The following is a 25,886-nucleotide window of genomic DNA, read 5'->3' on the forward strand; positions in this document are numbered from 1 at the left end:
TAATTAAGCTTTCGGGCGAAATGCCCTTCTTCAGAATCTACAATGACAACAAAACAAATCAAACTCGGTGTAAAATCATACTAAACTTAATTAACCTTCAATATTATACATTAAAAAATATACTCAACATAGCAATAAATACAAAACATACAAAATTACAACAAATAACTAACAAACATAATTAAATACAATCACGGAACAAAACTTACTGTATTACTGCTGAGTGCGGTCTTGTGATGTTGTCTGTGTAAAAGTTGTGGCCGGGTGTATCTTATATGTGTAGGTGTGTATGGGGGGGGGGGGGAGGCGTTTCTGAAGAAGGGCATCTCACCCGAAAGCTGAATTAAAGTGGTGCAACCCAACATCAGCCACGTCTCTGTGCAATTTTTGCTGCCAATATATATATATATATATATATATATATATATATATATATATATATACACACACACATACATATATAAGTATATACATACATTATATCAATCTATCTATCGTATCTATCTATCTATCTGAGTGTGTGTGTATTCGCACCATTTTAATAAATACTTTGTGCAATCGTTTCTCATCGCTGCTTTGTTCTGTTCCTAGTCTTCCATTCATCAGAAACGGCAAATTTTGTACAGAGTAAAGATCTAACGTTATTATTCGTGGTTTCACGCCCATGCACCTGACCTATTTCCGTGCTTTGAAATCCTACGATCACAATCTTACAAAAGTCAAACATGATAGTGCATTGACGTTCTATACTACTGATGTCTTCTCCACAACAAGGTTACTGGTCGCTTCAATTTCGTGGTGTTTCATCTTCAGCACTACATGATCCTGCTGGCAGGACTCGGGGCACGGGCATTTCATTTTGTCTGTCTCATTCTGACTGACTGCTACATAGCGTCGACCGACCGTCTGAAAGAGGATAAATCGATCCCGAGCGCAAAATCGCTGGTAGACGATGCCAAACGCCAAGAGAGCAGTGGATATAAGGAACAGGCACATATTCCCGTAGTAAGCCATCTGGTATGAACCAGTCTTGTCCACGCTTTCCCCTTTACGTCACAATGGCATAAAAAGAATAAGAAGAATAGGAAACATCAGATTGGTAACATGATTACAGTATTGACTGAAATCGCGCATTTGTCAAGACACGTTGAAATTGGGGATTGAGAGGTGTATTCTACTCTTTGAGAATTAATGTCCTTTACCCCGATATCTAACTGCAACATTTAGCTTAGGAAGAAATTCTGAAAGCGTGCGCAAGAGTGTATCATGAACAGCTGCATATAATGTGCCTGATTTGTAGCTTTTTTATGATAATCCTCATCACAGAATGACTCATCTTTAAACTGTATCAAACAATGACAATTTTGCTGGACGAATGACGGATTATTGATAGTAAAACGGCTTTGCCGTGAATATTCACGGGCAATTTCATTCAGATTACGTGACATCTAAGATTGCTGAATTCGTTACAAGAACGCATCCATGAGAAGACGGTTGAGGTGGGATAGAGCCGCACACTCTTGCGCAATATAATTCTTTTCATATACCGGTAGTAGGTCACCTACATGACAATAACTAATATTGTCTCTGAAACACTTATGCACACTCAATTTCAGCGACCAATTGGACGTTCCTTCAAATTGAATTGTGGTAAAACTATTGATCGCACAAGAGTGTGTCCTCACCGAAGACCGCTCCAAAGACGCCACCGATGCCCATAAAGACCATGTTCTCCGCCCAGACCTGGACTCGATACTTCTCCCCAAAGATCTGGTCACCCATGGAGTGAGGCATGGAATCGAGAGCCGCCATAACAAAGATTCCCTGCACTGTAAACATTGAATACGATTGACCACTGAAGTAATTTATTCATGGTCTTTAAGGGTAGCTTCTTCATTGTTGTCGTCCCTCTACTAGAGGACCCCGGCATTATTGTATGTAGGCTATACACTATAGAAATACTATCTACCCTGTACTACAATTATTTTGGATCAAAAATTTATCTGCTGGTGATTGGTTGAAAGAGCTTCACGTGATTATAGGTATTTTCAGCTATTTCAGAAAGTTGACACTGCATAAAGTACTATTTGAAAAAGGTCGTCATAGAAGTGACGTCATTTTGCAAATAGTATACTACAATATTTGCAAAATGATGTCACAAAGCAATTCTGAAATTGTGCCCAGCTTTGCACCGTCACTTGTAACAATTTCTAGCAAAACAATTGTGACGCCACAAAACAATTTTGACATTGCGCACTGCTAGTACCGTCACTCTGTGAAAATAATGTATCACAAAACAATTGTGACGTCATAAAAACAATTCTGACATTGCGCATTGCTTCGCACCTAGCGCAATAATGTAACATTTTTAACAAACATCACAAAGCAGGTCCGACATCGTGCGCAGCAACATGCTTCTTAAATCACCTCCCTGGTAGGATCAATGTAGGATCCCTTCACAACATCGCATCCATCATACGACTTCTCGCTTTGCGTTTCCCCATTTTCTCTTCTTTTGCTCATTTTTTTTTATCCAAAATATAAAACAAATTTGCCCAATTTAAAACTATAGGCCTCGGTGCCTCAACTTCGGGGCTGCGCCCCTCAGTGAATAGTTCTTTTGGAGTCACCTCTGCCCATAGTTTTAACAAGAAACTCTCACGGCAAAGTATATTTGTATACTAGGCAGGTACCCATATTTTTTACACCTTGGTCAAGAGGAACGGCCTGGTATCGGCAAAGACATGAAAAGAATATCAAGTAAGAAATAACACCAACTGAGAGGTTTTTTTTTTTTCATGACAGAGAAAATCAAAATACTTTACGATGCACTGACAACCTATAAGGTCCTTCACTGAATTGCTTTTTGCTATACATCTTTCACAATTTTCACCCATTTTCTACTTTCCTCAGAAAACGGGATATCTCATATGCAGTAATGACCAAATTAAGTACATCTACCAAATGAGGGGCAACTTTTGTCGTCACATCCCTTGTTTTAGATCATAAATGCCCAAATATAGGTTTTCCCATTCATTTTCAAACTTTTTTCATTCAATTTCACAAATTTTTACTTCAATTTCGTCGCGGAATGTCGGGAGTAGGCCAATCTTACTTTCAAATTCGTCTTTCGTCGTTCATTTTCAAATAAAGTCCATTCAATTTAGTCATATGGCATACATTTTCGTCATTTACAGATCAAATTCGTCAGTCTCATTCGCAGCACTCAAAACAGCAGGATCGATTTCGTCTTTTGTCAATCATTTTCGTTAAAATTTCATTCATATTCGTCTCATATCTCTACCCGGTGCGATTTTCCAGTCATTCATGTATTGTTTTATTTTTTTTCTGTAACCGTTCACATTTTACATTCAGGAGTTAACGTACACACAAGTGCCCCCCCCCCACACACACACAGAACCACAGATACAGACACACACACAAGCAATCCGAGTACACACTGATACAAACATACGTACACCGTCTCGCAAACGAAAACACTTGACAAACGATTTCTAGGCAAACATGATTTAAGACAAAATTTAAGTGTAGAATTGTCGCCTGTTTAATGTCAAAAAATGGATAACATAATTATGTTTGCTGCTTTCCAGGGTACAAAAATTTAAACTTTGCTTCATGCATTATGATGCGAAAACCTGAAAATTACGAGTTAAAGTTCAAAATGTGACCTGACATACTGTCCTGGGTTATGACTTTTGACTGTCGTTTATCTTTCAATCATTTTCGTTGGCAGTCTTGTTTTTTGTGTATTGTCAAAGCAAATGCTTAGGGAATAATGTGTAACGATACAGTTTACGAGAGAAAGTAAAAATATGTCGGCTTAAAGTTGGTTCACCATCAAAATAAAGAATCGACAACATCTGACTAATTTGAATGAAAAATTCATGAAATTGTGTGAACAAAGACGAATTTGACCTTCACATTCTGCGATCCGTCAGCGGGAGGGACGAATTTGAATGACAATTCACGATTCTGAATGCTATGTCTTCGAACATGTTTGACGAAAAACGAATAGCAATGACAATTGACGAAATTGAAGTTAGGATTTGCGTTCCACCTGCTTCTCGGGACGAAATTGAATAATAAATCTTTGAAATTGAATGACAAAAGTGCGAAAATGGATGGGAAAACCTATAGTTTCGCCATGATGAGATGGCAACAAACATGACAAAGCTAGTAAGTTATTTTATTCAAGTTCAAACTTGACCATGGACTGGAGTGTTGTTTCAAGGAAATCCGTCCGAAGACAGCTACAGCTCTTACGCTTACCTGTGGCTTGGAAGAAGAGATAGGCTTTCGAGTTGGGAACTTGGGACGCCACGACCATGAGCAGTGCTCCGACACAGTTTCCCGCCATCACAATGAAGATCTTTGGAATGGGCAGACGATCAGCCATCACGCCCAGGATGATCTTCCCGATGACTTCCGATAAACCCATGGTTGCCATAATGAGGGATCCAGTCTTTTTCGAATAGCCTGATGTTACCGTTAGATTTACCTGTGAAACAGAAGCATGTTTTTTGTGCTTTTTCTTTTTCACCTTATCATTTGTATATCTATAAATTTCCATTTATCATATTTTGTAATATATTCACATATGTATCTATATCTTATGTGGAAGGAAAATGTATTTACAAGTTCTGTTGGAGATGGAAAAAATAAATGAAATGAAATGAAATGAAAAATGTTAAATAAAAATGAAATAAAAAATCATACCATTAAAATTGGAACGATACCGAAGGTAGACGAGACAAGCGAGACACAAAAGATGAATATAATAACAAGAGATCCGGCGGTCTCGCGCCTCACCCGAGTATCGCAAGTTTTACCTTCCACAATATTCTTGAAGATCATTAGGGCCTACCTAAAGAGAACATAGCAAACTTTGAGAACTTTGGAGACCTCCAGCGTGTTGTCCTTTTTGAACAAATTAACATTTTATCACCCTATAGTTGAAAATCCATCATGATGTTTTCACGAAGAAACTAAAAATGTGAAATGGGGGCCCCATCGTACCCCGGTTCTAAGGGGGTACGCGCGAATCACATGGAGCAAACTTAAAACGGCAGTCATCATTGTACCTTTCTTGGAGCACTAGCAACAAGCTCAATCACTTCTGGTTCAAAAGAAGAAGATCTTTAAAGATTCTTTAATTTACGACTTGCATGACGCACGACGGACAGCAAACGACGCACAATGGACGCTGGACCATTTATGACCGCAAAAGTTCACATGAGCCTTTGGTTTAGGTGAGCTAAAAATTCCAGTCGCCGGTGTTTTACAAAATTTACCCGTTTGCTTGCCAATTATTGTATTAAAACGACTGTAGTGTTCGCAAACACGTTTGTTCTCTTGTTGCAGAAAAGCTCTAACTGTGTTTCCATGTCAAACTTCAAGGACACAACAACAACCAAAAACTCGCTACATCTTGAATGGGAAAACCGAGTGAAGACTCGCTGCCAGAATCTACACTTGGTTTGTAACTTGTTTCCAAGGAAACAAACATCAGACTATATGACTGAAACATCAGTAGGCCTATAGTATCGGTATAGTACACTACACTCTATAGGATAGCACGAGTGAACTTTATCAGATGATTTCAAACTGGGACACTACTATCAACATGGAAATGAAAAAAGATAACAACGATGACACAACATCTAAGCAAGATCATATATCAACGATGTTAGAAAGCTGAATCACGATAATTATCACCTCTCATTCATATCAACATGGTATTGACATTCATCCTTTTCTCAGTAATGACTTAACCCTATTCTAACTGGGCTATTTGAGACCAAGTTTTTACTGAGGGGGGGGGGGGGGTCAATTTGACGCCCCCCCCCTTCAGATCTCGGCCGCCGATCGCGAGATCGCCGCGATTTGCACACGATATCATGAATTTGAGCTGTTTTTTGGTTGACATGCATATTATGCAAAACATTACGTAACTTCAAAACGGTGTACCCGGACGTCGCAAATTTGCGGGATTCAAAATATGCGGGAGACTTCAATGAAAAAAGTCGTGAAACGATGCGGCAAAAGCTTTGCGCGTTGCGAAATCGTGGCGCGAAACGTCGAGAGGGGGGGGGGGGTGTCAATTTGACCCCCCAGTTAGAATAGGGTTAAAAACTTCCAAGGAATACTTGGTAAAATAAATCACCGTCAACATCATCATTATTATCATCATCATGATCATCATCACCATTATCATCATCGATACAGCAAAAGATGAAGTCAGTTGACATGCTTATCATTCATGAATCTTGTACACACGTCCAATGTGTTCCTATTGTTCGCTTCCCTTGTACACATCAAAATCAAGCAACGTTCGAAGTAATAACTCGATCTAATATGAACTATGAAGCAAATAAATTATCACACGTACATGGCGAACACTAAAACCCCTTGGGTCACACTGTCCAAAACTGACACAAAATGGCTATACGAAAATTGAATTTTAATGTCGTTAAAAGTAGGCCCCGAACTTGGTCAAAAGCCGAAGAAAGTACGATGCCTATACAGAAGGTCACCAAGATGTGAATCTTTATGGAGTTTGACCCAAGGACACAAGAGGCACGACGGCTACACAAAGATTTTGCCCATGCTTAGCGAAGTTGAACATTTCATCTTTGCTTGATTTCGGAACAATGTAACGCCTCAGAACATGTTGATCAAAGCCTACTAATAAAGATGAATAATTCTGATTTCACACTCTATAATCCTTCGTCTCCTCGAGATTCTAATTTTGCAGTGAATACATTGTTTGGAGTGAGCACGTGATGAACTCCAGGTTGGACACACTCGTAACATTTCGTTGATTTGTTTATAAATGTTAATATGCATCTCTCAATTTGGTTGAATTTCATCCGAATAAGAATTTCACACTCGCTTGCACAGAATGACTGGCAGAGTGCAAATAAACAACTCGCGTTCAAACAGAATGTAAAAACTGAGTGAAAATGGCACGTATATTCATTCGCATGAACAAGTTCCTTTTCCCTTGAGTTGTTAAAGGCATTATCGCTCTGAATAAAACTCAGGTGAATGAGAATACAATAGCATTATTACGCAATAGCAAAATGAGACATGTAGGAAACATGCGCGCACACACACACACACACACACACCATCACAAGCCCAAACAATATAATACAAAGTGGCCACTCAACGTGTTAGCAGGGATGCCATAATGTCAATCAGTGCATGGTTTTCATACCGAGCTGAAGTAGGCGAAGGACAAGGCAACAGCCCCCATGAGCAGGCCAAACTCTATTAGCCAAGATTCTGGCATGCATACGATGGAGAGGCTATCCTGCCATTTCCGAGCTTTTGTCGGCTGCTTCTTGGAGTCTTCTGTGGAAGGGGAAGCAGCATGCGACAGTACCTGTCCGTTGTAGTCTCCTTTGGAACACCAAATATCCCCATTCATGCATGGCTGTGGATGACGAAGGGTATCATTTCGATGAATGAAAGGTTGACACTGGTCTTGTGATATAATATTTGGAATGTGCTGCACACTAAAATTTGTCCCAGGGATAATGTTGGTGGCGTTGTTCGTACCGGAGTGATATTTTGGCGCTGTATCATTTGTCATTTCGTCTGCACCTTCGCAAGAAGAAACTTCACACTCTGTGTTTGGTAGACAAATACGCGGTTTTAGTTTTCTGTAACAGCCCTCTTGCATGCTCTTGGCATTGTTATTGCTATGTGGACGGCCGTTTTCCTTCTCATCTGCCTGACCTTCCACTGAAGCTTTAGACACGAAGGTAAAGGCACAAGGGTAAACCGTGCCGCCAACGACTGCCGCCATTATTCTCATCATGCCGCGCCAACCGAACCGGCTGATTAGGGCATAGACGAGCGGATTGATGACCAAGACACCTAGACGAAGAGATCAGATATCTTACAAAAAAGATATACTCCAATGCATATCCTAATACATGTATAAGCAATGTTAAACAGATGTATTAATTTTTCTTTCCTTTCACCATAAATTTCAATTTTCACTGAGCTGCAGAGTCTCTCGTAGACCGTGTACAGGCCTACCTACAATCTGTCACACCATACTTATCTCCCGCTACATCCTTCATCATATACATTATTGAGGTTGTGAAAATTGAACATTTTCCTGGCGAAAATATCACGTGTTTCATCAGGTTCAATAAAAAAACAAACAAACGCAGTTGACTCCATACTGTCTGATGCCAGCGCACCAAATAATGGACTTTCGGATCTGGTTGAGGATAAAAAACGAATGCCAATCCAGATGTAAGGCATGACATAAACACTGTCACACACAAAATGTCGAAGTAATCTGGCAAAGAGTGATCATACAGTGAGAAAATACACCTAAAAATTGGAGCGCAGTCAAATCCTGTCTCACTGTATTACTTGGTGATTCCTCCAGTATCTTGGGTAAAGAAAAATATGAACCTAAATTTGGATTGTAAGAGAACAACATATCTACTGTCGGTAATTTATGCAGTAGCGTGACGAGCGACAATAGGGAGCTTTAGATATTCGAAATGCGGACGTTAAAAGGGAAAAAAAGTTCTGCGCATGAGCACATTTGCTTATAAAAATCGCGTCGTCTGAGTTTAATTCAGACCAGAGAGCTACTTGATGCAGTGATCATAGCGGCGCCATTTTACTTTTACATATTATAGCTTGCGTCCTCGCGTAATCTAAAGCTACTCTACAACATGACGTAGGGAGAGAGGAGAATGGCCTATGAATCGTTCGCGTCGCAAATCTAAGAACGAAATAGAACAACTCGTCACAATTACGCGGCACAAAGAAAAAAGTCCTGAAACGAACACCTAGTGCAACTTAGACCTACAAGAATGCACATACATTGGAATCAGTGATCTTGTATACGTACATGTAAATCATCAAGCAACAGAATACTATTCTATGACATATGCCAAGTTAGTTTTAGATCTGAAATCGAAGATGAGTTCTTCCAACGATTTAGAGAAGCCTACGGGATACAGACGAAAAATCAATGTGATCGCCAAACGTCATGGGGCAATTAAAACTGAAGGAAGGCCCGGGTGTTGAATCACGTGTGAAAGTAATCCTGGTGGTTAGAGCATTCAAAATGTTCGTACTGAGGCCTGTATCTGCGAACCAGAGACTCTAGCTTGTTTTCACTGTATAATGCATATGACTCTACGACATATGGGAATCAGTAGTAGCCTATACCCAGCTAACATTTGGACGTTTTCTGAACGTCCTTGAAACGTTCCAAATTCATTATTTAGACGTTTTGTCAAAACATTTTCAGAACGTCTTTTTGTGAAAGGTTTTCGACGTATTTAAAACGTTTCAAATGGACGTTATACAAAAATTTCAAAACGTTCTATGGGCGTTCTGCAGACGTCCAGACAACTTTTGAAAACCGTCTCAACGTTCAAAAACGTTTTAAGAATGTGTAAAAAAGTGTTATTACCCTTTCCAGAACGTTTAAAGAACCTTTCATATCCGTCTAGAACGTCCAGAAAATCTTTTAAGAACGTCTATCGTGTATTTTGTATTGGACTTTATAAGAAAAAAAAAGTATAGTTATGAGATTATACAGATAAAATCTGGGATGAATGTACCGTTTATCCTAATCCTATCCTAACCTGTTCCTAATGTTCTACAACCTATACCTACTACATCCTATTCCCAGTTGATGTATATCACATTCTTTTATATGCCGGCAAAAATGTTATACTGCATGAAGACATGGTTACTAAAATTAAATCACACATAACTTAATTAGGTCTATTAAAATATGAAATATGAATACCGATTCATAACACAATTTGAAATATTGTAAATAACTGGACAATAACGTAGGTACAATTTTTAACACCGAAAGTTTGAACCCAGCATGAAATAGATACTTTAGTTTTCAATGCGTTTTATCTACATGTATTTCCACTAGTTTTCAAATTTTAGACGTTCTTATTTGAATATTCATAAATATGCATGAATATTCATGATAAAGAAACCAATGACGAAAACGTAGCGGACCAAATATAAACGAACAGTTATTTAAACGTTCATTAAAGACAAAGTCGACGTAGCAGACCTAATAAAACGTGTTGTGGACGTTTATGAATGACGCAGACGTATAAAAGACGTAGCAGACAAAATAAACCCTGCTTTAAAGAAGACTACCGGTATAATTACCCTACTTTTAAAAGACTTAATAAAATAAGTGAATGAAATAAAATAAAAACGTTTTGTGACGTCCATTGACGTTTTTAAAACGTTTTCCCAAAAAACCTGTGCTTTGCGGTAAATTCTAAGTCCAAATTTGACATCTTTAGGCCATAAGTTTTAACCGTTCATTTTATACGAAGACGTATGAAACCTAAAAAACAAACAAACAAACAAAAAACGTTGAGGAAACGTTCTGAAAACGTTATGTGTTTGCTGGGTATCGTTCTTGTGTGCGTGTGTGCGTGTGTGTGTTCAATAACCTCTTTCAACATGATTTTTTTTCTTTCTTTCTTTAGTAGTCCCCGCATTTTCAACAGGTGTAATTTAATGTTACACGCCTATTTCATGATGTGATTATGTTTTGGTAATATATTTGTTTTCAAATTTCCTTCTTTTTTTAATGGGACGTTTCCCCTAACATATTAATTCAATTCAATTCAATTCAATTCAATTTATTTTCATACTTCTCAATGAAGGAATGCACATATAATAAAAACATAGTGAATCATAATATCCGGCTTGGATGCACAGTAAATTAATGTAAGCATGCAAAATAATAAAATAAGCATGTAATGTAGGTCTATAGACTTGTTGATGCAGACGGAATAAAATTATAGAAACACGCCGTTATAGGAAAGTCGGACAAACTTTTCAGAGCCAAAAACTTAAAGGGCGGGTTATAAAGTGCTGTATTCTATTTTCAATTCAATTCAATAGTTTATTTATTTCCATCATCAAAAAGAAAAGAAAAGAAAAAGTTGACATAATCCAAAGTGATACATTTTTTTTTTCATTTCTCTTACACTCGTCTGATAAAGGATTTTTAAAAATACAATATAAAGTATATACACGAATGATGTCGTAAAAAAGAACAATGCACTTTGCCATGGCAACAAAAATAGTAAATAATCACAATGATAGAAAACAGTGTTCCACTAAAAAAAACCAAGCTTGTAAGACGTGGAACACTGGAACAAAACAACAACAGCACCAATTTGTTATACCAATAAAACATATTCATTTTAAATTCTTCTATATACTATTGTACATTTTACTCATTGATATATGATGTTGATACTATGAACAATACAATGTACATACTAGGATTTTAGAATGCAAACGTATAAACTATGTAACATATCACATTTGTGGCACAGACACTATGGGGCCAGGTATGCTAGGAAAATTGAACGGAAAGGAAGATATGCAATCGACCACAAAAAACATAACGACGACAACAACAACAATAACACAAAACACATAAATAACAGAACTTGAGGAAATACACTCAGACAGACACTGGACAACGAAGAACGAGGAAAAAGGAACAGGGAAGAATAGAGAAGGAAAAGGAGAGGGAAAAGGAGAGGGATGGAAAAGGTCTGTGGACACACTACAAAATCTCAAGGAAAAGTGAAACATGACGGGTTTTTTCATTGAACAGAATTAACTGGTATATATAGAAAACAAATATTTTTTGAGTTTATACTTAAATGTAATTAACTTCACAGATTCTTTTAGATCATTATCTAAGCTATTCCAAAATCTGGGTCCGGTATAAACACATGTATTTTGAGTGTGTACAGTTCTCACTAAGGGAAGATAAAACTGTCTCGTGGGATAATTATGTACGTGGCTGTTACAGTGAAATAAAGAATAAAATATCTTGGGTAGATGGTTGCAGTTGTAATTAAACATAAATTGACCAAGTTGAAACAAATACAACTCTTTTATTTTCAGAATTTTGTGTTTAAGGAACAGCTTGTCAGTATGTGCTCGCGAATGAAGGTTAAAAACAATTCTGAGCGCCATCTTTTGCAGAAGGAAACGTTTATCTAGCAATGTCGAATACGTATTCCCCCAAGCAAGAATTCCGTAATTCAAGTACGGCAATACCAAACTTGAATAAAGCGTAATCAAAGCCGAAGAAGGAAGATAATATTTCAATCTATTCATTATGCCTATGTTACGTGCAATTACACTACAAATATTGTTTATGTGACACTTCCATGATAACTTATTATCAACACAAACACCTAAGAATTTAATAGACGAAACCTCTTCTAGGGGAGTAGTGTCAAATATAACATTACCTGGCAATCTATCTAAAGAATTACTGAAAAACATATACTTTGTCTTCTCAATATTCAGTGACAATTTATTTGCATATATCCATTGTGAGACATTCTTCAATTCATAATTCACTGTACTAATAAAAGCATTAGGGTCAGGGTGGGAATAAAAAAGATTGGAATCATCCGCGAATAATATGAAAGAGAGTTTATCTGAAGATCTATAAAAATCATTAATGTAAACTATGAACAACAGTGGGCCTAACAAACTTCCTTGCGGAACACCACATTCTATTTTCTTCATAGAAGAATCAAAACTGTTCACATGTACATATTGAAATCTGTCAGATAAATAACTCGTAAACCATTGCAACGCTTTTCCGCTAATACCATAATGGGATAACTTAGAGAGAAGTATACCGTGATTAATCGTATCAAAAGCCTTGGAAAAGTCCAGGAAGATGCCTATTGTATGCGAAAATGTATGAAGTGCATGTGTAATCTTTTCCACAAAGGTAAGTAAAGCGTGGGTGGTGTTGTGATTTTCTCTGAATCCAAATTGAAAATTCGTAAATATATTACTCATATTGAAAAAATTTACAGTTCGGATATACACTATTCTTTCCAAAATTTTAGAAATTGAAGTTGATAACGATATTGGTCTGTAATTATTGACATCATTCTTCTCCCCTTTCTATATAGGTATAACTTTGGCAGTCTTCATCTGATTTGGTACAAGCCCAGTAATAAGTGATGAATTAATAATATATACTAAAGGATCTATCATTTGAAGAATTATACTTTTCAACAAATAATTATCGATTCCATCACAACCTGGGCTTTTCTCTTCTTTCAAATTATAAATAATATCAATAACTTCTTCATTATACGTAGGGTCCAAAAATATAGTTTTAGGATTAGGTATATCTAAAATATCATAAAACACTTTATTAGATGAAGGGATACCTTGCGATAAATTCTTCCCAATCGATGCAAAAAAAATCATTAAAAATTTCGGCCATGCCAGCAGGTACATTGCTAGAGGTATTACCCCATCGTACTTCTGAAAAACTAGATACATCATTAGATGTATTCATAACATCTTTTATTGTTTTCCAAGTATTCTTAATATCATTTTTATATTTCTTTATCTGGTTGACATAAAATTTTCTCTTTTGTAAACGCAATAAATTAGTAAGCGTGTTTTTATAAGTCAAATATTTTTGTCTATTTTTATCCGTAAGGTTACTCCTGTATTTATAAAACAAATTATTTTTTATATTAATCGATCTTAAAAGAGATTGGGTTATAATAATAATAATAATAATAATAATAATTGCATTTATATGGCGCTTCATACTGACGTTTCTAAGCGCACTTTGCTACTCATACAAATAGATTAGAAAACACAATAACATTAACAAAATCAGCGTTAACAGTAACAAAAGAAGAAGAAAGAAAAGAAAAGAAAAGAAAAATACATGTGATACAATGGTACAATAACTGATAACTGTGTGCGCCTCCAGGAGAAAAAAAAAATCCACGGGAGTCTTGAAGTTCTTTTGTAACTACTTTTCCTTGTACAAAACGGAATATGTTCATCAATTTTAGAAGTGATAGTTTTTATAAAATAATAATAACACAAATCAAGATCGGTATTGTTGTATACAAAAAACCAATCAATATCTTTTAAACTATAATTTTGCAAATTAATAAGATTATTGGTCGTAATCTTACGACGTCTCTGATAATTATTTTGCCTAGGAGATAGCTTAATTGGCACTTGTGTAAATATAGGATAATGATCAGAGATGTCAGATTAAACAATACCAGACTCGGGAATTGGGAGAATATTACAAAAAATATTATCAATCAAAGTGGCAGATTGGTCAGTAACACGGGTCGGCTTAGAAATTAACGGTAATAAAGAAACAGACATTAAGGTTTCAACAAATTCTTGCGAAATATGTTGGGAGATACATTTCATAAGATCAATGTTAAAATCACCCATTAAATATACATGTTTATTTGAGTTCTGCATTAAATTTTGTATATACAACAAAAAATCATTCGGATTCGATCCAGGGGGTCTGTAAACAACTCCAATCAATATGTTTTTCCCATTCGGGTTTACCATTTCAACAAAAAGAGATTCAACTACATCAGTCGTGACATTCAGTTCTTCGTGGATAGAATATTCAAATTTGTTGGGGATGTATAAACCCACACCACCACCCATTCTTTCTTTCTATTTCTGTACACGAAATCAAAGCCGGATATAGAAAATAAATGACTTATATTGGAAGTCAACCATGTTTCGGTCAGACCTATAATGGAACAGTTCTTACCAGAGTTTTCTAAAAATAATCGCAGCTTATCAAAATTTCTACTTATGCTTCGTATATTCAAATGACCTAACAAAAGATTATCATCATCACTATTCATAACATATTGTTTATACTGGTTTACAGTCAGATAAACACATGATGAACTTTGCACAGGATCTTGGGGATCAAAATTATATTCAAATTCTTGTGCCGTAGCATTAAGTTTGTTCGATATGTATGCTTCATATAAGGTGGAAGTTTTGTTTTCCTGCACGGACGTAAAAGAGCGCCCAACTGTATCATAAAATTCATCATCGTTCACTGAGTTGAAAACAAATGTTGGATTAACCATTTAAGTATAAAGAAAATCACACCGGAATCGACAAGAGTTCCACTTAGACCTACAGCTGTAGACCTGGAGATTGTAGTTATGTGGGAATGTACAGACCTATGTACAGATCTATACATGAGAATTCATCATCAATTATGATGTCACTGTATTACGCAGATGTAAAGAAGATATCACAGAACATCATTTCCTGGAATATCAAAAAAAAAAAAAAAAAAAAAAAAAGCCCACACAGGAATGGTAAATAATTTTATCTCCCACAAAAATATATAACTCAGAAACACGTCAATGAAAACAAATGAAATTCCTTTTCCATGATTTTAGTACATAATTGTGATATTAAAAAAGAATCATGTTGAGTTCCACACTTATAACAAGGGAAGCACAATACAGGCAAAATAATCAAAGCTTGTGATCTTCTATATCTATTATGTTTTGGGAGACTTTCCCTCTACGATATGTGTCACACAGCTGTCATCAACAAAACATATTCTGTTTCTAACAATTTTTAGAAAGAGGGACTTAAAAAAACACAAACAAAATAATGACGTGACAGGAAAGGGGGTGTGGGTAATGTTTCGGATTACGTACCGATATTGGCACCTGCAGATGCTATACCTAGGGCGATTGAGCGATGTTTGGTCGGGAAGTATCCGGCGGTAGCGTTGATACCAGCACACAAGAGGAAACTACAACCCATACCATAGAGACAGCTATAGGAGAAGAACATGACGGAGAGACTTGGGGCGAAGGAGGTGGAGAAAGAGGCTAGCACACACAGAGTGGCGCCAAGACAGGCGGCAAGGCGGTATCCCATCTTCACGGACAGTGGTGAAGTAATCAGACACATGGTGCACATCATGCCGTAACTCAGAGTGCCAACGTATCCTAGAAGAACGTCATGGAAATAATATTTGGCCCCGAAATGCTCAGAATGGCACATATAACGCGTACAGTGTTTCACATGAGGATCACTGAACTCTATCGCATCAATGATATTGGATTTCCTTTAGTAAATTATGATTTCCAGCATGTAAGTAATAACATCAGCCACAACGACATGATATATTAGGGTAAACCCTTCTTGGGACCTCCTTCAAAGAGAACACTAACCATCTCTAACCATTTACAGAGCTAAAAATGGACACAAATTGGTATGATACACACATCAGTTTAAAAAGAAAGAGGTGATTTACTTCCCTTTACATTCAAGGAAAAGGGTTAAGATTCATCCTTCCCTAAAGCCTGACGGTGGTAAGTTCTTCTTCAGAAATGCTTTGCATGGTACAGGACAAAAAAAGCCAGGGGCGCCGACTCTGGGGGAGGGGGCAGTTACCCCACTCCCCCGAAAATATTGGAGGCCAACATAGCATTTTGACCCAGTAGTTCCGGAGATGTGGAAATCTTTTTGCTTTTTGATAGAAAGCCGCCAAAATATCTCACCCTACAGTGTGCACCAGATTGCTGAATTTCAAAACTGAAAATGCAAAATTTCCCGCGCGTAGAGGGAGATAACCCCTCCCAAACCCTCCCTCGTTAGGTTCCCTTCAATACACTTAACACTTTAGATTGAAAAAATTCCGAATTATTATATTTGTGTGCATCAGATCTGTCACTTGAATTCATATAAATTCAAAAGTTCATCTGTATTCATCCTCTTTAATTCATCCTTCCCCCGCTCGGTTCGTATATTTACATAGATTTAGACTTGGAACACTTCAGGCAGTCACAATTTTTCGAATACGCAGAACAATTCAACGTTGAGATTCCGCGACTTTGTCATTCATATATCTGCGAAAATTTCTTTTTCTCACTTTTTCATTGAAAAACAAACCCAAGGATTTCACCAAAAGCGTGCACCAGATCGCTGAATTTAGGTCTGAAAATGCAGACTCCATCGTGTGAGAGGGGTCGGGGGGGGGGAATACCCCCTCCCACCCTGCCCCCGTTCGGTCGCTCCGCTCCCTCGCACAGATATCCTCACTCCAAGTTTTGCCCCTCCCCCAATAGCTAAAACGGATCGACGTCCCTGCAAGAAGTCAATTAACATGGATGCCTTTCTGAAGACATCTAGCACTGTCTAGAAAAGACTTAATACTCCTCCAGGTGTCTCTTACCTGTTTTGGTGGCACTACTACCGAATTCCTCCATGAGTTCGACCATGATGAGACCATAGGAGTACATATATCCCTTGATGACAGTAAAAACCAATGATGAGGCAACAGCTGCAATCCAGCCCCATTTGGACTTGATCGAGCTCTTCAAGGATTCGTGACAACTCATTTTGGTCATCATTGACTCATCTTTCTGATGCTCCTCCTGTTCCTCTTTCTCCTCTTTATTCGTCCTCTCATCCTTTGCACAACGGACCGCCATCCTGTTACATGTTCAAATACACAGAAAAAAAAAAGAAAAAAAGAAAAAAGAGGCTGCCCTTAATCAAAATGTTGTGAATTTAGCATAGGTTAAAAATCAAACAAGTGTTGAGCTATACATAATTGACAGAGGATCCTATACACTATAATGACTAACTGCTGTGTGAAAAATGAGAGTAATATCTATAAAGTCATTCAGGAATGAGGACATACATGACATATGAAAGACGAAATGGTCAATTTTTAAAAGTCACAAAACTCAATTTTTGGGGGTCTGCGAAACATTTATTTTCGTTTCTGACGAATGCTTAATTGTTGTTGTTTTTATGAGCCATCTTCTAATCCCCTATGTCATATCAACTGTATAAAGCCTACATTTCAGTTTTGGAGTCTTGCTCGATCCTTCTATTTCTCACATAACATGTGCTGTCACATAGTAACAATATCAATCTGATGGGCCTAATTTTGCAATGAATCAAATGGATCTTGAGCAAGCGGATATAGGAGGGTTGAACATAGTCAGTTTCCCTAAATTTCAATTGTCCTCAATTAACCGTAAATATTAGGCCTACACAAAAAGTGTCAGGATATGTACATGTCGTGTTAGCGGTCAAACGATGGATGATAAAAGAGCAACAGCACCTGAACATATTAGTATTATTACATAAAAACGAACGTTTCAAAGACTCTATGAACTGAATTTTGGGACTTTTGAAAAGTGGTCATTTTGTCTTTATTGTGTGCCCACTCATGCAAGATTGAATAGATCTTTCTTCTTCAGTATTCAACCAAATGTTCAGTCAATCAGTGTAGAGTTAGTACAAGAACATACAGCTCGGTCAATTACAAAGTACAGCAAACGATAATTTGACACTGACATTAAATTGATCCCGTGAGATCTGCTATAGATCCTCACGGTCAGAACATCTTTTATCGGACGATGTGCTGAACTAACCATTTAGCAGCTTGTCGGGAACAAATAAGAAAAGCACCATGCAGTATGCCTCGGACCAAGAAGATAACAGGCGAGTATCAGCTGTTGATATCACCAGCAGCTACCCGCATTTTATCATTACGCAACCATTCCGGCAACCCTTCTGCGGTCTACATGATTTCCTACAATCCTTTCTCTCTATCCGCACTCTGGAGAAGTCACAAAAACAATTTGAATACTTCATGTATCGTTGACTGCCGCACCGCCGTGTCCACACGGTGACTGACGTCATACAGAAAGGGCTCTTCAATGGCTTCATCTATAATATCCTTTGCTCATAATTTTATGGCTACAGTCACACACGGCCGGATTTCGAACCGGGTCCACAAGGAATTAAAACCGTATCGACCCGGTTCGAGCCGTAGAAACCCGCACTGACCCGCATCGTAACCCGTGTCAATTCCTGATGGATTCCGGGGGCTATACGATACGGCCGTGAAAATGTTTTGGTCATGTTTAATGGATTTCAATTTCGTATTGATATCCGAATTGACCCGGTTCGAACCGCATTGACTCGCATCGACCCGCTGCAACCCGCAGAGTTATAAAACCGTAAGGACTCTTGCCGTATACCGCATTGCCTTCATGCAACGGATGATGACAATTGGTTAACATCCGGGTCGGTACGGGTCGATGTACGGGTCGAAAAGGATTCAGTTAATGATTTAGAGCAGATTTATATACGGTTCAATATGGGTCAATACGGGTCTCTTCGGATGGAACCGGGTCGATACGGTTTTGATTCCTTATGGACCCGGTTCGAAATCCGACCGGGTTTGACTGTAGCATAAATTACCCTCCATTCCAGGACTAATCCCGCTCATTTTCATCCGGATCAAATCCGTTTTGTGACCCGGCCGTGTGTGACTGTAGCATAAACTAGCTAGAAGAGGACCCCCGTTAGGTGCATTCTTTTGTTGTCATTGATTCTCTCCCACCAGTTTTAAGTCTAGCTCTTCGTCTTTCTTGAAAATTATTGTTGAGTAGTGTTCGTTATCACTATTTTTTCTAAACCTTCAACATGTTTCCTGAAGAGACATTTATAGATTATGTTGGTTGCTACATAGTGCTGATGATCCTGGTTTGTGGCATGTTAGGGTAGGGTTTTTGTTGTTGTTGTTGCTATTGTTCATCACACACGGAGAAAAAAAAAGAGGCAAGCAAGAGGAAAAAAGAAAATTAAGTAATAGCAAAACTTCCTGTTAGTGGTATGATACTGCAGCAAAAACCGGACGATTGGCTGATACGTATTATTGTCACTGATGTAAACTGCTGCTGTCTGAGCGAAACTGCTGCGCTGTCTTTTCTTTTGTTAAAAAAAAAAATACTCGTCCTGGCCTTGCTCGTGTATATCAACTTTTCTTCTGTCCTTGCTTCCATCTTCGTTAATCCCTAGCTTACGGCCTCGCTATCCGTCCTCGCTAAATCCTTGCATTCCGACTTCACATTTCTTCTTCGTCTTCTTCTTCTTCTTCTTCCTCTTCTTCTGTCGTATATGATGCAATACAACGGGGTGGGTGAGGGGTTATAGCTAACTCTCAGTATAAAAGGTCGAAAAATAGTCCGAGCTTAAGTTAGTCCGCTCTAGGGGGGTGGATCAGGTCAGTTTCAGGTCCGAGCTAACTTCAGTATAAAAGGTACGAGAGTTTAAATAGCTCGGGCTAAGTCCACTGACCCGTGACCGGAAATCGTGTACGGTGCTTCCGGGTTGCCAATATGTATTACGTTTACTGCTGTACTGTACGCTGTTCGGTAAAACTCCTAGTGAACTCTTTGAACTAGCAAACGGCATGATTAAATCTTGAGAAACAAAAAAATAGACAGGTGCAGTGCGTACACTATAGGATGTAGCCTTTTGTCAAGGCCCTCTCGCTGTAATGGGCGAGCGAAGCGAGCCCAGCCGAGCGCGCCAGCCTCGCGCAACCCCACTCAGCTGGGCTCTCTTCACCATACAGCGAGAGGGCCTTGACAAAAGGCTATACAGGATGCCGATGACTGGTTGGATTTCGCGAGTAACGTATAACAGTGGAACTGAATTCGTACTCGTAAAAGTAAGCATGAAAACTGTCACTGAATTTTCGCTCTGCTGGTGGGAAGGACAGCAGGCTGAGGTGGGGGGCGATAGGTCTGGTCTCGCACGTAACCTTGGGTGGTCGAGAATGGCAGTATAAAACGACTTGGCCCGAGCTAAAGTTAGCTCGCTTCAGAAGCGAGCTAAAAGTCGTGGGCAGTATAAAAGGAGTATCAGCTGCGGATCCAGTTCAGGGCAGCATCACTTGCTTGACTTTGGGCAAGATGGCCGCAGTCACACGGGCTAGCCGAGAACCCCCATTTGTGTAGTCGTTGCCTGTCCTTCCATTGAGGGTTCGGATGCGGTTTATGGTGAGCCACTGTTTCCGACGGAAGTTGAAGTATGGAGTCTCTTCCACCTCCCTGTTCGCAAAAAGGAAGCCATCTTGCTCAAAATACCTCAGATCAAAGAGGTGGAAGAGTCTCTTTCCACCTCCCTGCTCAGACTCATTAGTGGTTTGGATTTCTTCTTTTTTTAAACCCCTAATCCCGTCTCCTTATTATTTTTTTTGTTCCCTTTCAAACCATAGACAAGGACAGACTAATTTATAGTTCAGAATTTGAAAAACAAAAAGAAGCCCTGAACAACATGATAAGACGGTATCCTTACTGTTTTAAAACATTACGAATTTCATATTGATCGAATTTTAAATGTTTGATGTCTCTATAACGATGTGTTGTCCCTGAGGTTATGAAAGTTTCAAGGTAATTCCCGTTTATAACAAGAGACCCGGGGGGTCTCGCGCATTCTTGCAGATCTGAGAACTTTGCAAACTGGGGGGGGGGGGGGGGGGGCAGCTTTTTGAGATTCTGTGGGGCATGGTGTCCGTGTATTCCATAACACTGGTAAAACTACCTGCCAATTACAGGGTCTACTTTGTATTTCGAAAACTTAAGAATGCAGTTAAAAAATAAACAAACAACCTTTAGTTTAATGTAAAAATTGCCCCGATCTCACTCATTCAACCCCGGACAATCCCTGGATCTACTATAACCATTGATAACTGACCTTTACAGTGTATTCACTATTGTATTACTTAGAGTATTTCCAGTTTTAAACAACATAATTTTTTCCTTTTTTTGTTGAAACAGGAGGTTCTGTGGTCCTTGTATAAAGTACATCTATAGATAGAGTAGCTATAGATAGCCCATTATAATAACGCACTGGTTTCGGTGACGAAGTTGACCATGTGTTTTCAAGAAGACGAATAAGATATGCTGGCTCAGGTGAGCTAAAGAAAAAGATGAAATGAGATTAAGATGTTTGTATATAAAGGCATGTAGGTCAATATCCCTGCTAGCCTTTACTTCGGAATTACTAGAAAAGGTTACACTCAAGGTTATTGAAGTTTTTAGATACTAATAAACTAATTTCTGATTTTATCAATTTTCTTTTTAGCAAAAGATACATCTCGTACAATTCCTACCTTTCTTGAAAGAGTCTCAGAAGTTATAGATAAATTTTATCAAAATACTTGTGTCTTGAGGGACTTTTAAAAAGGTATTTGATACCATCGACCACATGTATGTAGCCCACCTCTCGCTCATTCGCACTCGTAGACCTTAGATGGAGAGAGAGAGATGGCAGACTTCTTGTGGTGAAAAGCAAGTCTTGAATCTTTTATTCCGTTAATGACCAAATGAATACTCAAATGATGAAACACAAAACAACTTATAAACAAAATCATGTACGACAATTACGGCTCTATGTCAGCACACCGTGTTTACACAACATCTGCTTAGTGCAACCAGCCTGTAATTACGAATGATAACTGCTCACTCTGTGTGAAACAAAATAACATATGTGATATACTCTCTTATTTGTCTGCCTACCCTATCCCCAGCTGTAAACAACTAAATTGATACACCCTTCTTGATTTAGCTGTAAAGCGGTTACTCATTAGGTATATGCCTTATAACACAATCTCTCACTGATCCCTTTCCTATCTCTATTACTGATTACATCCCATAGAGCTGTGCGATAGGTAAGAATGCAGTTCTATGTTACATCTATATCAATGCCTATAACTCATTGGTGCTACAAATAAACAAATCATAATTAGTCATAAAATTACAACTCACTTAATCTAACTTCAACATTATTCCAATCAATTTATCCTGCCAACTCATTATGTAACTAATTAAAAAAAATGTTTGTTCTTTTATCTAAACCATTCTGTTCCAAAACAAATAAAAATCCACATGGAAATAGCCCTTAAACTTATTCCTTCTCACTTCAAAACAATTCGATGACTCAAATGACTGGATTCTTTCAGGCTACATATAATAACCAACATAGGCCCCAATCTCGCCTCAACAATACTTCCAAACGCTGGAAATTTTACAGATTACCTTCCAGAAAGTAATAATAATTCTTTATTTTTTACTCCCACGAATGAAAATGAAATACTGAATATTGTTCGATCTTTTAAGTCGAGTAGATCTTGTGGCCATGATGGATTAAGTATGCATTTACTAAAACAAATAATACATTTTTTAGTAACCCCCATAGTACATATTTGTAACTTATCATTATCTACTGGGATCTTCCCAAATTCTTTAAAGATTGCGAAAGTAATCCCTATTCACAAAAAAGATGATGCGTCCCAAATAAAGAATTATCGTCCAATTTCATTATTGCCCGTCATTTCCAAAATCCTTGAAAAGATTGCACATGAACGTTTGTATAAGTTTCTGGTTGATAACCACATTTTAAATCCTAACCAATTTGGCTTTCGCAAAGGTTTTTCTACAGATTTTGCAATCATTCAAACTTGCGACAAAATTATCGATTCTATCGCGAACAAACAGCACGTGATAGGAGTTTTTGTGGACCTGAGCAAGGCCTTTGATACAATAGACAATGGAATTTTATTAAAAAAGCTACATAATTATGGCATAAGAGGAATAGTTCTTTCCTGGTTCCGAGATTATTTATCCCAACGTCAGCAATACGTAGCATTTCATTCAAGTACCTCGCTTAAGTCATATATTACTTGCGGTGTACCACAGGGATCCATTTTAGGACCTCTACTTTTTCTTATATATATCAACGATATCATAAATTCCTCAACCCTTCTCACCTATGTATTATTCGCGGACGATACCAGTGTCTTCTACTCTCACAACTGTTTAAGCACACTAGTTGATATACTTAATTCTGAGCTTGCAAAAATTTCTACATGGTTTAAATGCAATAAATTATCACTAAATATAGATAAAACGTGTTTTATAAATTTCAATACTTCACATTTGCAACCGATAATGCCTAATAACATTATTATTGATGGTATGCCCATTATTGGAAAAAAATCAACCAAGTTCTTAGGGGTAACCCTTGACTCCAACTTAAATTGGAATAACCACATTGACAATATAACCACATTAATATCCAAAGCCATTGGAATACTTCGGAGAGTAAAATATTTTGTAACGGAAAAAGTACTCATTATGTTATACAATGCATTAATCTTACCGTACATTAATTATTGTAATGTTGTCTGGGGAAACTGTAATAAAACCAAAGTAAATGTTATTTTTCTTTTACAGAAAAAGGCAATAAGAATATGTACCAACTCACATTATCTAGAACATACTGATCCATTATTCCTTAGACTAAAAGTTCTTAAAGTTGACGATATACACAAATTTCAAACAGCAATATTTATGTTCAAATACACGCAAAATCTACTCCCACTCTTCCACAACGCATTTTCCCTTAACAGGGATGTCCATGCTTACCCCACGCGCCATCGTAATGATTTCCATTTGAATAACCCTAAACTCCTATTAGCTCAAAAATCAATTCGGCATAACGGGCCTGATATTTGGAATTCACTCCCTCTCCACATTAAACAGTGCACATCTCTCTATTCCTTTAAGGCAAATACAAAGAAATATTTCTTGGCACAATATCATACGGTACAGTAATCATTAAACATGTACCTCTTATACTCAACAACAAGGCAATATTTTGGTCCACCCCCTTTTCCTTTTCTTTTACTTTGCTGCTTGACCCTTCGCCCATATTATAACATATCCAATCATTTTCTTAGAAGTGCTGACCATCAACACTTTCGCGCTTCATCACCTGCACACGCACTCACAGGCACCACTCCTGTTTACCAAGTAATTGTATAAAACTGGATTTACACGCTCTTTAACATGGCCCATCTGTATTAGTGTTCAAGTACTACAATAAAAAATGGTAATTTAACTCTGGCTGTCCGTCTGTTCAAGCACGGCTTATAACGGCGGCCCTCTGCATCATATGTATATATTATATATTGTACTGTGAATTAAGTCATTATTGGCCATATAAACATTTTGTATGTTATTTAACGTTTCATTTGTCTTTACATACAAAATATGACTTACTATGTAATATGTCGATAATTTTCAGAATTGTATTTGTGTAATTGAACCTGCCTTTGTTATTTTTGTTATTCTGAAAGAAAATATGAAATGCAGAAAATAAAATCTTTTCAAATAAATGTGAAAATATATCTACCCGGCAAAAAAAAAAAATAAAAAAAAAATAAAAAATAACACTGACATTTGTTGTAAATTTCTACTACCAATCTGCACTGACTGGTTCTTTTCTAACTTGTCTTCCTGAACTAAAATAAAACAAAACACCTCCTCTCTTTTCCCCAGCACTCTTCGAGATGGCTCCTCAAAAGGAGGAGATAAACTCTCTCACTTTCCCAAGTGGTGTCCAAAACTTAAAACAAGGACTTTGTTTAGGCAGGGGGAAGAAAGTAGCAAGCTATCTACACTGCCGAGGTACAGAGTTATCTCAACCTTGGCGAGAGGCAGGAGAGGAGTGACCACATCACATCAACATCCGACCACAGGGCTGGAGCGAGAACCACTGGCTCGCTGGTGTGCATACCGGTGGTTTTCACTCCGGCAGTGGGAGGAGTATTCACACTCTAATTCTAGTTCCGTCTCCCCCATCACACTTGTATACCTAATAATAACCCTACTTATTTCTGCTGACACCTATAACACACAACTCAATTTCATTAGCGAAAATACAATCCTGTATTATCATATACTGTAACACTTCAAAACTTAAAAAGGAGTATCTAACTTAGAATTGTGTGAGACAGTCATCTATTACTCATCCCTCAACCTGGATTGTCAAATTATGGCACACGGTATCTACACTACACACAATTATAACATTCAACACCAGTCTCAACATATTCCCTCGAGGGACATTCCCGATACGCTGTCTCATGTGGTGTATTAGTCTTCCCGTGTGAAAGTACCCCTAGCCCATCAAACTGTTATCTTTTCCACTGCGTATCTTTCTTTGGAGACCACTGAGGTTTCTTCGTCTTGATGGAGTCTGTTAGAATGAAGTGTACAAACTGACTGACTTTTCTTCACTGCAGTGTCTAATTCTACAGTCTTATATGCCCTGACATTGCAATGCACATTGAGCCACATTATTAC

General features: G+C 37.8%; 1 protein-coding gene across 1 annotated transcript; it reads right to left on the reverse strand.

Moving 5' to 3' along the window:
- Positions 1–518: 518 nt before the first annotated feature.
- LOC140240676 (monocarboxylate transporter 7-like) lies at positions 519–17,267 on the reverse strand. The gene is made up of 6 exons (XM_072320430.1): positions 17,102–17,267; positions 15,576–15,872; positions 7,241–7,905; positions 4,291–4,519; positions 1,686–1,829; positions 519–1,046 (listed from the first exon to the last, which is right to left on the reverse strand). Exons 1-6 carry the CDS (start codon positions 17,265–17,267, stop codon positions 745–747), a joined length of 1,803 nt encoding a protein of 600 aa, XP_072176531.1. The 3' UTR covers positions 519–744.
- Positions 17,268–25,886: the final 8,619 nt, after the last annotated feature.

Source organism: Diadema setosum, chromosome 17 (genome assembly GCF_964275005.1).
Source record: "Diadema setosum chromosome 17, eeDiaSeto1, whole genome shotgun sequence".
NCBI lineage: Eukaryota > Metazoa > Echinodermata > Echinoidea > Diadematoida > Diadematidae > Diadema > Diadema setosum.

Bases quoted from the DNA above. Each gene is read 5' to 3' on its own strand.
- LOC140240676 (XM_072320430.1), bottom strand. From the start codon at position 17,267: ATGAGTTGTCACGAATCCTTGAAGAGCTCGATCAAGTCCAAATGGGGC. The intron at 15,873-17,101 runs GTAAGAGACACC...ACGTTCTTCTAG, and splicing joins TAGTAGTGCCACCAAAACAG to GATACGTTGGCACTCTGAGT. The intron at 1,830-4,290 runs GTAAGCGTAAGA...CAATGTTTACAG, and splicing joins TCTCTTCTTCCAAGCCACAG to TGCAGGGAATCTTTGTTATG.